The sequence below is a fragment of the Neovison vison genome, chromosome 9 (genome assembly GCF_020171115.1).
Source record: "Neovison vison isolate M4711 chromosome 9, ASM_NN_V1, whole genome shotgun sequence".
Classification (NCBI taxonomy): domain Eukaryota; kingdom Metazoa; phylum Chordata; class Mammalia; order Carnivora; family Mustelidae; genus Neogale; species Neogale vison.
In genome coordinates this window covers 101,000,592-101,014,569 of record NC_058099.1, presented here as the reverse complement: position 1 = coordinate 101,014,569, position 13,978 = coordinate 101,000,592, and the positions used below count along the sequence as shown (strand labels likewise).

The 13,978-nt window shown below is 49.0% G+C and overlaps 1 protein-coding gene across 2 annotated transcripts in view; it reads left to right on the top strand.

Moving 5' to 3' along the window:
• AUH (AU RNA binding methylglutaconyl-CoA hydratase) overlaps window positions 1-13,978 on the top strand; it is a 144,876-nt gene that overhangs the window by 62,172 nt on the left and 68,726 nt on the right. For both annotated transcript variants that reach the window (XM_044266103.1, XM_044266102.1), the window contains 2 exons: window positions 400-492; window positions 2,043-2,099. In XM_044266103.1, the coding sequence (XP_044122038.1) occupies window positions 400-492; window positions 2,043-2,099 (150 nt within the window). The remainder of the gene's footprint in view (window positions 1-399; window positions 493-2,042; window positions 2,100-13,978) is intronic.

Below are 13,978 nucleotides of genomic sequence, written 5' to 3'. Positions count from 1 at the left end.
CTCTGGGTGTTGTACGTGAACAATGAATCTTGGAACGCTTCATCCCAAACTATGATGTATTACATGGTGACTGACATAACACAATAAAAATATTTAAAAAATCACGAAGTCAGAATTGTAACTGTGCTAATCGAGCAGAAAATATTTATGGAAATATTTCAGGGGTATGGGAAGACTCAAAGACGTCCGTGCATGTTCGTTTGGTGGAACTCCACACAATTGTTGCATGTTTGAAGAACAATAACAAAGGAAATGACTATTTTGTTTAAGGCAAAAGGGCTATAAAATTCTGTATACAGTATGCCCTTGAAAAATAAATTCACAAAACGAGTCTAAGATAAATTACATAGTGAGGTCACGATCTTCCCGAAGAAACTTGAACTCTTTGCTCTGTTTCAGCTAATCTGCCGGTGCCAACAATCGCGGCGATCGACGGGCTGGCCTTGGGCGGTGGCCTCGAGCTGGCTCTGGCGTGCGACATTCGCGTGGCAGGTGAGGACGGCCCCGTCAGAGATGACGGTGTGCTCGCTCTCCAGATGCTTCCCGACGCTCTGCTCTTGCCCCGTGCTGAGTAGAACGTTGAGAAGGAGGCACGCGCTGGGCGAGCGCTGAAGGTTCCCCGTGTGGGAGACAGTCCGCTAGAGGAGGGGGACGGGAATCGGGTCCGACAGAACTGAACGTGCGTCGCAGGCCCTGTCCCTCTCCGATCAGTGTCCTCCTCTGCAATGGGGCAACGACACGGGCTGGATCCAGTGAGCGAGTCCGTGGCCTCTGCCCAGTCCAGGCACTTCGGTCATGTCAGTCTGGGAACGACAACTGAATCTCTCTGGGGTTCACTTGCTTCTTGCTTGGTTTCCTGTGGGTGGGATGAGGCGATTATGAAAATAATACTGAGAACAGTTAGTGCTGGCCCGTGCTGAGCGCTGCCCCGGTGCCCGGCCTGGCTCCGAGCGCCCATGTGAATGACGTCACGCCACGGCCTCGCAGCCCTCCGGGATAGGCTCCGTGCTGCGGGAGGAAGCTGGGGCCCGGGGAGGAGACAGGAGCGGGCCCGGGGCAGTGGCTGAGCTGGACTGGAACCCAGGCGGTCTGGCACCATCGCCCACACTCCCCCATTCTGCCAGAGCCCCGCGGACTGCCACCATATGGCCACGTTGGGGTGACAGAAAGGGACCCTGGCCCTGAGGAGCGGGTGAAGCAGGCAGCAGGCTGTGTGTCACCGTCCTTCCCCTGGCTCCCACGGTGACTCCTGAAGCAGCTGCCTGCTAACAGCGAGTCGATGTAACTGTGTTTCCAGTCACTTTTGACTATTTCTTGGGCATCGTAGCTGCCGGTCCATGTGGCCCCTTCCCCCTTTCTGCTTTATTTTAGATTTCTACCTACTTGTCTGAAATCACGAGTTTTAAATGGAAAAGCTGAGGTACCCATAGTCCATTTCTGAAAGAGTGCAGACTGTGGGCATTAGGGTGTGGGAGGTGGTCTAGATGCAAATAAACAATTAAGAGGTTTTCCAGAAGCCGTGAAAACAAAACACAGAAGGAGGAAGGAACCTGTCCCGCTGTCAGAATAGTAAAACCGTTTGTCAGAAGTAACCAGAGATTCGGCCCTGAAAAGCTGCCACGGGTGACGTGATACGTGAAGCTGTTTGATTCGCGGGACTCCTCAGGCCGCTGAAGGCCCTGCGTGTCAGACACAGCTTCGCGCCTCATCCCGAACAGCAGCGGGGCCTCAGCCTGCAAACGGGCCTTGGCAGTGTCGGGTCAGATCATGCGGCTACAGCCCTGGTCTTTCTGCGTCGAAGATCACTTCACTGCCGACCAGGTCTGAAGGGGAAGTGTTACGGGATCCCCTAATGTCTGTCATTTGCAGTGTTTGCTTATTTCTGTAACTAAATGCCTTCTGCAGTGACTTTTAAAAAGATTTGTGACACAGGTTTAATTAGCAAATAGAATATTTGTAACTGATTTTAGTAACTTTTTCACGTTGTAATATTTGAATCTGATGATACGCATTTTACTTAATTTTCTTCCTTCCTTTTTTAGCTTCCTCCGCGAAAATGGGCTTGGTCGAGACGAAGTTGGCAATTATTCCTGGTGGAGGTATGACGCGTCCACGCCCGTTGATTTATTCTTAACAACAGGGTGTAAGGCAAAAGGGTGTGAATTAAAAAGGTGACATTTTGGGTGAAGAGACTAATACTGTATTGTTTGCCTTTGTAGCAAAGTCCTTACGTAGAATGTGCTCTTTTATTCAGGTGGTTGAGAAGATGCTGGGTGTGTTGGGTGCTGCCCTGGTTTTGCGGGGTCTCCTGTGCTTTTCTGTATAATTTCTTCATTTTTAAATTATTGTTTTCAGCCACATTTTTCTTGAAACATTGCACTGATACTTTGAAAGCGGCCTGCACACGGTCCGACCCTGCTGGAGGAGTGGGCAGGGCTTCCCAGGCTTCATGCGGCTTGTTTGTTTCTGGGCAGCAGGACAAAGGTTGGGGTTAGTGGGTGGCCTGAGTTTGGAGCGGAGGTCTTTCTTTTGTCACTACAATAAAGACAGGTGAGCTGCCTTTGGGGAAGACTCATTTAAGAAAGCATTTTTCCAACACGGATAATGAAATCTTGTATCACCCAATAAATCTGAAATTTTTGTTCTTTTGTCCGATGAGAGAATTTGGAGCTACTTTGGTTTTCATGAAGTTGTTTTCTCAGAAAGTAGGGTTCATTTGAGAGGTGCGCGTTGATGATTTATTAGTGTATGAATTAAATCACAGTAACAGCGTTAAAAAAAAACAAACAGTAACAGTGTAAAAATTGAAAGCGGCGTTTGAACATTTTAGGTATGTTTGTACCTGGACAGGTTAAAACTGTGTGTTTGAACTTATCGTGAGAAGAGTGCTTATCCTGATCAGGGTGGACAGGGAGAAACTAAAACAGAATTCAGTTAAATTGGTGACGGCCCAGGTCAACGTGTAAGACTCACGGAAAGGTTTCTGCTTCAGTTGTCCGTGAAAACGCGATTCTTGTGGGTAAAAGCATTTGGTGACTGCCTGTTGGACCGCACCGCTCCTGTTCACAGTGACTCACGGGGATGCTGGCAGGTGGATTTCTGTGGAAATGGATCCAATTGAAAAGAATGATCAGAAAATAAATCCTGGAAATAAAACAAGGGTTAGGAAAGGAGGATGGTGGGGTGTTTCTGAAATTCTTTTAAGAAGCATTTATGGTTACGAGGGTACTGCTAACCCTAGAAAGACAGTGACTGTCGTAGAATGGTGACAGCCCCTGTCACCACTCCCCCTGCCCCCCGAGATAGGTCAGCCTGGAACCTGTGAGTGTAACCTTATTTGGGAAAAAGGTCTTGGCAGATAAAGGGTTAAGGATCTTGACATGACCTCATTCTGGATGATCTGAATGAATGTCAGAAGTGTCCGAAGAGGCGAGGAGAAGCAGAAGGTCCTGTGAAGACGGATGGAAGAGAAGCGTTCGCAGGTCCAGGCAGGCCAGGGGTTGCTGGCGGCCCCCAGAAGCTCAGAGCCTCTGGAAGGAACCACCCCTGCCAGCATCTCGAGTTTGGACTCTGTCCTCCAGAACGCTAAGAGCAGACTTCTGTGGTCTTCAGCCAGCGAGTTTGCGGTAATGTGCTACAGCGGCCCTTGGAGACTGATACGGCGGTGGTAACGTTCCAGTGCTGTGTTTCCGGACAGTGGCTTAGCGGGTGGCGGCGGTACGGGGTGGGGGAAGATGCACTTGGTCTTTGGGGTATTTGTCGTCATCTCGGAGATGAAATGTTGTGTTCAAAGCCCGAGAAGGTAGAACGGCCGCATGAGCCTCATGTCGGCGTTGGTTCGAGGGAAGCGACGGGCCGCACTGCAGAACCCGAGTGCGAGTGCCCGCCCTGCCCTCCTGGCTCCGGAGCCGCCCCCGCCTTGGGGGTCTGGGGACCAGCGTCTTCTTTCCAGAGTACGGAAGTTGCTGAGGGTCCTCCTCAGCCAGGGACCCGTTGATTAGAGCCCACTTGTAAGTTTGATTCACTTTGGACTGCGCCATCTCATGATTATAATTATTTCTAAAATTGTTATTGAGTGAATTTGTGATAAAATTCAGAATGCTTTACCATTTTCCCATCTACTTAGAATCGTCTTCTGTCTTTGTCTTTTTTCCTAAGTGAGTCTGAGGGAAAGTGTCTCAGTTGCTCCTTTAACTAATGACACTTTCCCGTCCGTCCTCCGCACGTGCATCTCCGCTGCGTCGCACGTTGCCGAGAGTCGGGTTCTCTGCGAGGCCCGTGCCGTTCCCATGAAGGAAGATGCAGGCATTTGCGTTCACGTTCACGTTCGTGTGACGGTTACTCATGCACCCGAAGTCAGGCCCAGTTTTTGTTTTTTTTTTTAAACAATGTAGTTTCTCTAAGGTCTGTTTAGTGTACTCTGAAGGGGGCGCTTCTGAAATCTCTGTGCAGAGAAATCCTCTGGTGGGTGTTTTGATCCACAGATATTTCCATCATATCCTTTCCTCCCTTTCCTTTCTTGTAGATGAAAATACCACCTCCCCCTCCTTTCTTTCTTTCTTTCTTTTTTTTTTTTAAAGATTTTATTTATTTATCGGAGAGAGAGGGAGAGAGAGTGAGCACAGGCAGACAGAATGGCAGGCAGAGGCAGAGGGAGAAGCAGGCTCCCCGCCGAGCAAGGAGCCCCATGTGGGACTCGATCCCAGGACGCCGGGATCATGACCTGAGCCGAAGGCAGCCGCTTAACCAACTGAGCCACCCAGGCGCCCCCCCCCCCCCCTTTTCTTAAAGTTGGTTTTAAGTTGACAGACTTGCCTTGGCTCCTGTGATCCCTGAGACGGCGTCTTTTGGGCAGTGAACTGCTGTAAGACCTTCTTAGAATAGACCGTGTAGCCTGAGTTTCTCTCTCCCTTGTTGGTGGGCCTCTTAGCTAAAAGCAGATGCTGAGCTTGCTTCCTGTTGCAGATGCAGCGTGGCCCTCGTCCCTCAGCCCTTGTCAGTGTCCACAGCTCCGCTGGTCATCCACTTCACGTGGGACCAGCTGTGACGGCCACCTTGGGGTAGAGAACGGGGCAGGAGCGACAGTACTGTGGAAACAGCAAATACTTTGCTTTCCTCGTCCTATGAAGACTGGGGTCAGTTCCTCAGGGTGCAGGGTCTGAGCTGCGTGCACACTGGAAACCGTGGTGCTACAGGTCTGGTAGGGTTGAGCCCCTCCCGGCTCGGAGAGGCTGCGCTCCCCGTCAGATGGCCCTGGCCGTCCTGTTGGCATCACTTCTTCCCCTTTGTGCGGACAGCTCACGGGGAAACGGTCGACAAAGCCTAGCATTTAGCTTTCTAAAGGTTTCCTTCCTTCCTTCCTTCCTTTCATTTTCACTTGAGCTTGAGCACGACTGATAATACGGTTCCTTTTAAGATATATTTTATAGATTTTCTCAAAACAAGTTAAATGAAAAATGGTTGTTTTGGGGAGAGTAATGTTCCTACTGAACATGGGTACTCGTGGGCCATCACCGATAGTGTAATTCGTAGAGGAGTGTTCTAGATTTTACTGTCTACGAGACGAGGATTGTTCAGGGACGACTGTTGGAAGTAGTTAATGGAAAGGAATGCAGAACATACTGGATCTGAATTGAACTTCTTTAAATAGTGTTAGAGCAGATGTAATTGGAAAAGTTAAACGTAACTAAGTATCATGTACTCTAACCCGTGCTTTTACTTTCACTCGTAATACGTATGTTTGATTATAGACACATACGATAAAATACAAAATACACAATGTCAACGAGTGAAAGCACTAGCCAATCTGAAAATAGTTAAGATTGTCCCCAAGGACCTTGGCACAGCATCCTGAATTACACTGGGGGTCTCCGTGCGGCTCAGAGCTCTGCTCCGGCCTCCGGCCTCTTCTCCTTACCGACGGCGGCTGCGGCTCCTCCGCTCTTCCCAGCAGCGAGCGCTCCAGCGGTGCACAGTGAAGGTCCCTTCCAGAAACAGCTCCTCTGATGGTACTGCCCTCTAACGCCTTCGCGAGAACCAAGGAAAACAAAGTCCAGAGGGTTAGAGTTCCTGTGACAGTGGGGGACATTTCTTGTAAGTGCGTGCAGAAAGCAGTGCAGACGGCCTCGTGCCCGGCCTTTGCCTCTTGCCGCTTCGACCGGAGGACCTTTGGTTGGTGGCACGAGCCCTCAGTGCTGCTCCGAGCACGTCCAGGCCCCGCGCTCGGGTGCGCACGCACCACCAGGACGGGACGCGCCCTGCTTTCACCGCCCCGTGGCTGTCTCCGATTTCCTCCAGCTTTTTATTTTGGGAATACTCAAACTTCGGAACGTCTGAAAGGCAGACGTTCTGTATCTGCCTCACCGAGCCCTGCCCATCCCCTCGCAGCCCCCCTCCTGGGCTCATTCGCACCCCGTTTGTTCCTGCGGAGCCGTTTTGGAATGAGCAGGTGAACCCTGGGATGTGCCAGCAGCCCCTTTCCTGGGAAGGACAAACCCGGACAGAACCACAAAACTGCCGCTACCCCGCACGAGATGAGCCCTAACTTCAGGTTCCCCACGGGGCTCACCGTGTTTGTGGTGGGCTTTGGCTTTGCTTTTTCAATTCAGGATCGAGTTAATAATTCATGTTGTGTTTGGTTAGATCTATGGGGTTTTACTGTTTTGTTTCTTAAATCTAGACCAGTCTTCCATCTCTTTGTTTTTTATAACACATTTTTTTAAGCATTCAGGCAAATTATCTTACTGAGGTTTACACATTCTGGGTATGACTGAGTCATTTCCTCAAAGTTAGATGTAGGTGAAAATATTGAGCCAAGCGCACTCAGTGGGCTGTGCTCCGTTTCTCGTTTGAGCGGTGACTCTCGATGGTAGGTTGTCCCGCTTTGGGGACAGTAATTTTGTTCCCTTCACGTGGTGACTAACTATGACTAACCTTTTAACATTCTGTTTTTAGAAACCTTTTAGGAAAATAATCTTTAATTACTCTGGTTGGCATTGACCATTCCCCAAATAAAAGCAAGAGGAAGGAAACGCGAGAACTCGGGCGTCATGGGCATGGGGGGTGGGGGGTCCCTTCCATCTCTCTGTGGGCCGGGCCCTGCAGGAAGGCAGCTCTGGGCACGGGGAGCAGGAATGCTATTTAAGGTGTGCCCGTGAAGGAATGTGGATGTTTGGACCCTGCGCGCCTGTTGTCCTGAACACCGTAGTCATTTTGGAAAGTGTTGTTTGTAACCTTTGTTGAAATCCTCTTAGAATTCACGTCAGAATGGCAGCTGCTTCTTGCGAACATCCTTAGTCGTGACTCATCTTTATCCTGCGAGGGTGAATTTGGTTTTCACAAATAGCAAAAGACCTTTCTGTGCCCAATCTGATTAATTAAGGTCAGACTGTTTCAGGAGGAAGAGACGTGTAACAGCAGAACCAAGACTGCTTTTCTCACGAGGTCCCCCCAGGTCGGACGCTTGCCTGCGTTGCGAGCCGTGGGCAGCACTGCTGGGCTTCGTGCCGCTCCCCGGCTGACCTCTGCGGAGGCCCGCTCGCTTGCTCTCTGAAGTTAGGTGCGTGCATTTGTTGGTTGGTTGGTTTATTTTAAGGATTTTATTGATTTTATTGTGAGAGAGAGAGTGGTGCACAGCGGAGAGGCGGAGGGAGACGCAGGCTTTCTGCTGAACAAAGAGCCCCATGTGGGACTCGATCCCAGGACCCCAAGGTCATGACCTGAGCGGAAGGCACATGTTCCACGGAGCCCCCCGGGCGCCCCCGTTAGGTGCATGTACTAGCACGCTTCTTACTCTGCAGACTCCCGTTTCTTTGTCCTAACACTGTAATTCAGGGACCTCTTCTAATTGCAGTGCTTGGAGAGTTGCTTGTTGACTCCACACTGTGGACGGGCCATTGCGTTGCTCGCTGTGGAGGGAACATAGCGTGTGTGACTCGGCCGTGTTCCCGTCGAATTGCCGAGTCAGACCCGGCAGCAGAGAGCAGACGCGCCAACCGTAGCTGCCCACTCGCCGGACTCGGACAGCAGCGGGCGGTTCACGGCTGCGACAGAGCAGTGTGGCTTCTGCCCGCTCTCCGTGTCCCTTCACGGGGCCCCAAGGTGGCTTCTCGACTCAGTCTCAGCCTCCAGGCCCCCTGCCGTGCGCTTTGCTCGCACGGTGCCCGAGGGGTGTGTGTTGTCGCAGGAAGCACTGGTCACGCCGCGCGGCGGTCGGACGCCGGGTGTGGACCGTGACCGGGAAGGACAGGTCCCCGCGGCCGTGCGGCGGCTGCTCCGCAGAGGGCCGGGGGCTTGGCGCCCAGCGCGCTGGGACGCAGGGCAGGAGCGCAGAGTGCTGGGGAGAGGGCGGAGGAAGGGGCCGGAACGCGGGGCTCAGAAGAAGCCCGTGAGAAGGCGGCGCTGGAGGGACCACGGGGGGGAGCTGAGGGCATGAGCCGCGCGGACGGAGGAGAGCGTTCCGGCCCGCGGCCTTGTCCCCACACCTGCCGCCGCGCGGGGCGGGAGGAGACTGGCAGCAGCTTCTGGCGGGGAAGCGAGAGGGGGTCCCCGACAGGCCGCCCGTGCGTCCACCCTGAATGAGAAGGGCCCCCGGCCGGGTCTCAGCAGAGGGCAGTGCGGTCGGAGGCTTTTAAGGATTTTTCTGGTCTCTGCGGCGAGGGCCCGCGTCTGTGGGGCCAGCGAGAGGCCGAGCCCGTGCCTGCGGGGAGCCCGTGGCTGCGGCTCAGGTGCAGGGCGCGGGGCTTGGCCTGGGACGTGGCGGTGGAACCCGGGTGTGTGCCGTGGTTTGGAGGCTCTCCTGACGGATCGCAGCAGTGTGAAGAAGGACAGCCAGGATCCTGGCTGGGGTAACCGAGAAGAAAAGGTTCCCCGCAGCAGAGACGTGGGAAGAATATTGTTTGGTTAAAAATAATTGTTAAACATCCAAGTGCCGTATTAAGCAGTAGGTTGTGCAAATGTGAAGTTTAGGCGAGTGCTGTGGGCTGAAAATAAAAGTATGGATTCAGGTTCTTCCTGGCATCCATCCCTCTGGTCTAAAAAAAAGAAAAAAGAAAAATCCCAGAAAGGGCCATTGGCACAGCCAGAGAGAACTTCAGGAGAATCTTTCTTGTTCAGGTTTGGGAAACGGGAGACGAGTCTCTTGGTAGGGACCGCTGTGGCAGGCAGAACCCGAAACGTCAGGAATTCAGAGGGAAGAGAGCCTTTCTCCGGCACAAGAGCTGCGGTCTCAAGGGGTCGGGGCAAGTTCCTGCTGCTTTATTTTCTCTGTCCGTCTACATTTTGCCTTGGACGTAGGTGTAGTTGTTGAAAGTGCAAGATAGAGCGAGGTGCAGACAACCCCAGTGTTGTGCATGGAGGTCCAAAACGGGGGAGCCCTAGGGCATTGGAAAATACCAAGAGATGGTCAAGAGGGGTAACGTAGGAAGGAGATCCCTTCGCGTCGCTTGGGAACTCCTGACTCACTCTTGGGCTGTGCGTGCGTGTGTCTGATTCTGCGCAGAAGATCAGACGCTGAGGACTTGCACCGAGAGATGGGCCACTGCCCGGATCCGAAACTGGCCGAAGTCCTCACGAACATAGCGGCGCTGAGGCCACAGTCCACAGAAGGCCGGCTGGGATGGGTCGCCCGAGTCCGTCTAGCACTGACTGAATGCTGAAACAGAAACGTCCAGGCCGGAATTACTCAGCATGTGAAGAGCCCGAAAATCTCCACTTGCATGGGAGAAGACATCGAACCGATGCCCTCAGACTGTAGATGTTAGAATTACCTGAGAAATATTTAAAGCACTTACTGTAAAAATGCTCTGAGAAGTAAGGGTGAACCTTCCAGGTTCCTCCTCTTCACCTGGTCCGTGCAGGAGGACTTCCGTGCTGGGTGTCTGGGAACGGCCAGACAGCTCGCGGAGAGACGTGACCGCGAGCAGTTTCTCAGTCGCGTGGGTTCCCATCCCAGAGGAGGAGGAGGACACGGCGGACACCCCACGGGCCACAGAGCGGGTGTGATCTGGAGTAGAGGATCCGGCATGCTACGAGAAGCTTCGGAGTGACCGGAGGGTGGGCTGCCCCACGGGTCCCACAGGACGGTGTGGTAGGCTTGGTTGTTTTGTTGTTTGTTTTTTTCTTAATTGTTTTTGAACTCAGGAACCTGAGAGCAAGAGTCACATGCTCCAGACTGTGCCAGCCCGGTGCCCTGACGGGCTTGTTGGAAGGGTTCCATGGTCTGGCGCTGGAACCCACTCCCCAGAGATGAGTAGGAACCCGGCCTGGTCTCTTGAGTGAGGAGGGTTCTTGGTCTAGGCGCTTATCCGTGGGAGCAGAGTGGAGGGAGCTTGTGCTCAGGCCACTGGCGGTTCATCTGGTGTCCCTAGATGCTAGGAAGCACGTGCTTTGGGGCCTTAATTTTAGGCCTTACACCACACAAGCACGTGGAAATACAGCAAGTTTCAGAAAAGAAAGAAAAGATACAGAGTATCCTACTTTAGGGGTGAAAAATACATTAGCCAAAGTAAGAAGCAGGTGGATGGACTGCATACCGGATAGAGATGACAGAGGAAAGAGAGTGAATTGAAGGTGTGTCCACATGACGCTAGGAGGCACGTTGCGGTGCTGACACTCATTCTGTTATTATGACTTGTGTTGTTCACAGTGGTGGTTTGCTGTAACCTTTCTTATTTTTAAGATACCTTTAACAGCTCTACTTTATAATTGATGCGCAATAAACTGCATGTATTTTTAGCAAAAATATTTGGTGAGTTTTGATGTGTGTATACCCGTGAAACCATTAACAGCTAAGAGAATAAATATGTCACCCCCAAAAGCTTTTTCACGCAACAACTGAACCACTCTCTGTCACCATAGATTAGTTTTCATTGTCCAGAATTCTGCGTAAGTGTAATAGTCTCTGTAATCTTTGCCTGGCCTTTTTATTCAGCATAATTATTGTGATACTCATCTATTTTATAGTGAGTTTCAATACTTAATTCCTTTTTATGGCCGAGTGACACTGCATTGTATAGGTATACCACAGCTTGATCACTTTTGGATAGATGCTTGGCTGTAAATATATTGTGAAGCTGCTGTAAATATTTGTATATATTGTACACATTTGCTGTACACTCCGGCCTTTGTGTGGACATACATTTTCAGTTATTTAGGTAAATGCTTAGGATGGGAACGGCTTCATATGATTAAGTACATATTTATGTTTTTAATAAATGGCCAAACTGGTTGTCCCACTTGGCTGGACCAGCAAGTGTGAGAGTTCCCAGCAGAAGGAATGAGAATTCCCTTTTCTTTGGTGTCCTCGCCAAGCTTGGCACAATCTTCTTGTGGATGTGATTTGTGGTTCCTTAATGTCTAATGATGTTGCGCATCTTCTCATGTGCTTCCTTGACATCTCTGGTTCTTTTATGATGTATCTCCTCAGATCTTTTCCCCATTTAAAAAAAGTGTTTTTATTTATTTGGGAGAGAGAGAGAAAGAGAGAGCGAGCGCAAGCAGCAGGCGTGGGGAGGGAGAGGGAAAAGCAGACTCTGCGCTGAGTGTGGAGCCTGAGGTGGGGCTTGATCTCAGGACCCTGAGATCGTGATCAGAGCCAAAATCAATAGTCAGACGCTTAACTGACGGAGCAAGGCAGGCGCCCCTCTTTTACCCACTTTTAATTGGATTGTTTTATTACTAAGTTTTAAATTCTTGATGTGTTTTCTTCTTATTTTTACAGATACAAGTCCTTTTCCCAGTATATGCGTTGCAAAGACTTTCTTTCCATCTGTGAGTTGACTTTTTATTCTCAGCAGTTCTTTGAAAGAACAAAATCTTAATTTTGATGAAGTTCAGTTTATCAGCTTACTCTTTCATGGACTGTGATGTTGGTGTTGTGTGTACGGAATCTTCCTCTAAACCACAGTCATAAATGGCTTTCTCCTATGTTTTGTTCTAGAACTTCTGTAGTTTCGGTTTACACTTAGATCTATGATCCATTTTGAGTCCATTTTTGTGTATAGTGTACTGTATGGACTGATAAATGTCTGCATGTAGACATCTGATTGTTCCAGCACCGTGTGTTCAAAAGAATGTTCTGTTCTCTTACTCACCTTTGCACCTTTGTCAAAAATGCGGTGTCCATGTATGTGTAGGATTCTGTCTGGATGCTTTTCTGTTCCATTAATCTTTGTCTATCTTGATACCAAAACTTCATGGTCTTGATTACTGTAGCATTAAAACAGATCTTGAAAATAGGTATTGTTAGCCCTCTTACGTGTTGTCAAAGTTGTTTCGTCTAATCTATATTCTTTTCGTTGCCGTATGAATCAACATGTTAATTTCTACAGAAAGTCCTCCGGGGAGTTTGCGACTGTATTCAGAGACCCACGAACACCGTGTAACTCTCTTTATTTTGTTAGGTCGTTAATTTTTCTTTTTTCTTTTCTTTGAGGTATTATTTATTTATTTGAGAGAAAGAGAGAACACAGAAGGAGAGAGAGAGGGAGAAGCAGGCTCCTCAATGACCAGAGAGCCTGATGCAGGACTTGATCCCAGGACCCTGAGATCATGACCTGAGCTGAAGGCAGCGGCTTAACTGACTGAGCCACCCAGGTGCTCCATGGTCGTTAATTTTTCCTGATCAAATTTTGTGTTCTGTTGTTTGGCAGAATGTTCTGTAAATGTGAATTAACTATAGTTGTGGATTTTCTGTTTTTCTTTTCAGTTCTATTAGTATTTTCTTCAAGTATTTTGAGTCCCTGTTACATGTAGAAACACTTAGTTTTGTCATGTCTTATGACGGGTTGCTCTGTGTATCTTAAAATAATCTTTTTATCCCTGGTAATATTCTTTGCTGTGATTTCTGCTGTGCCTGGTGTTCATGTGACTACTCCAGTTTACTTTGGGTGGTATTAGCCTCATCTGTTCTTTCCTGCCTTTTTATTCTTAAGCTCTTTGGGTCTTTTTATTTAAAACATGTTGCTAGTAGGCAGCATATTGTTGGGTCTTGGCGTTTTCATCCTGTCTCACGATGGCTGCCTTCAATTGGACTATTCAGACTGTTTACTACTAATATGATTATTGATATTTAAAAGTCTCTCATTTTCATATTCTCTATTTCTTGTTTCTGTTCCCCTTTTTTTCTTTTTTCTGCCGTTGTATGGCATAATTGAATATTTTTTTATGATTCTGTTTTATCTGCTTGGTTGACTTATTCGCTATTATTCTTTATTTTATTGATTGCTTTAGGGCAGGAACTGTACATCTTTCATTATGACAGACTGCCGTCACATGAATAAAACATTTCATATACAGCAATGTTACAGTACTTTCATATGAGTGCTGTCATCGCTATGCACTTTAAACCCACGCTTCATGATTAATTTTGTTTAAAAAAATCTGTTATTCTGTTTTTAAAAATTTAAGTAGGTTCATGCCCAGTGTGGAGCCCAGTGTAGGGCTTGAACTCCTAACCTTGAGATCTGAGCTGAGTTCTAGAGTCAGACCTGAGCTGAGTTCTAGAGTCAGATGATTGACCGGCTGAGCCACCCGACACCCCCCAAAATCTGTTATTCTTAAGAGATGTAAGTAATTAGGAAAATGTCATACATTTATTTCTGTAGTTGTTCCCACTTCGTTTATTCCTTTGTGTAGACCCATACTTGCAAGTATTACCAATATCCGTCTTCCTGTCATACTTCTGTAGTGCACGTTCACTGCTGATGAGTTTCTTTGGCTTTGGCATGTCCAAAAGAGTCTTTAACTCTGTATTTGGAAAACATATTTGCTGGGTATAGCATTCTGGGTTGGCGTTATTTATCTTTCAGTATGCTAAAGATACTATAACACCATTATCTTAGCTGAATATTTTTTTCTTGTGAGGACTCTGCTATCATCCTTACCTTTGTTCTTTCAGTACAGCATGTTTTTTTCTAGAGCTGCTTTATGATTTTCTCTGTATCACTCCCTGTGAGCAGCTTGAATTATGTTGTGCCTT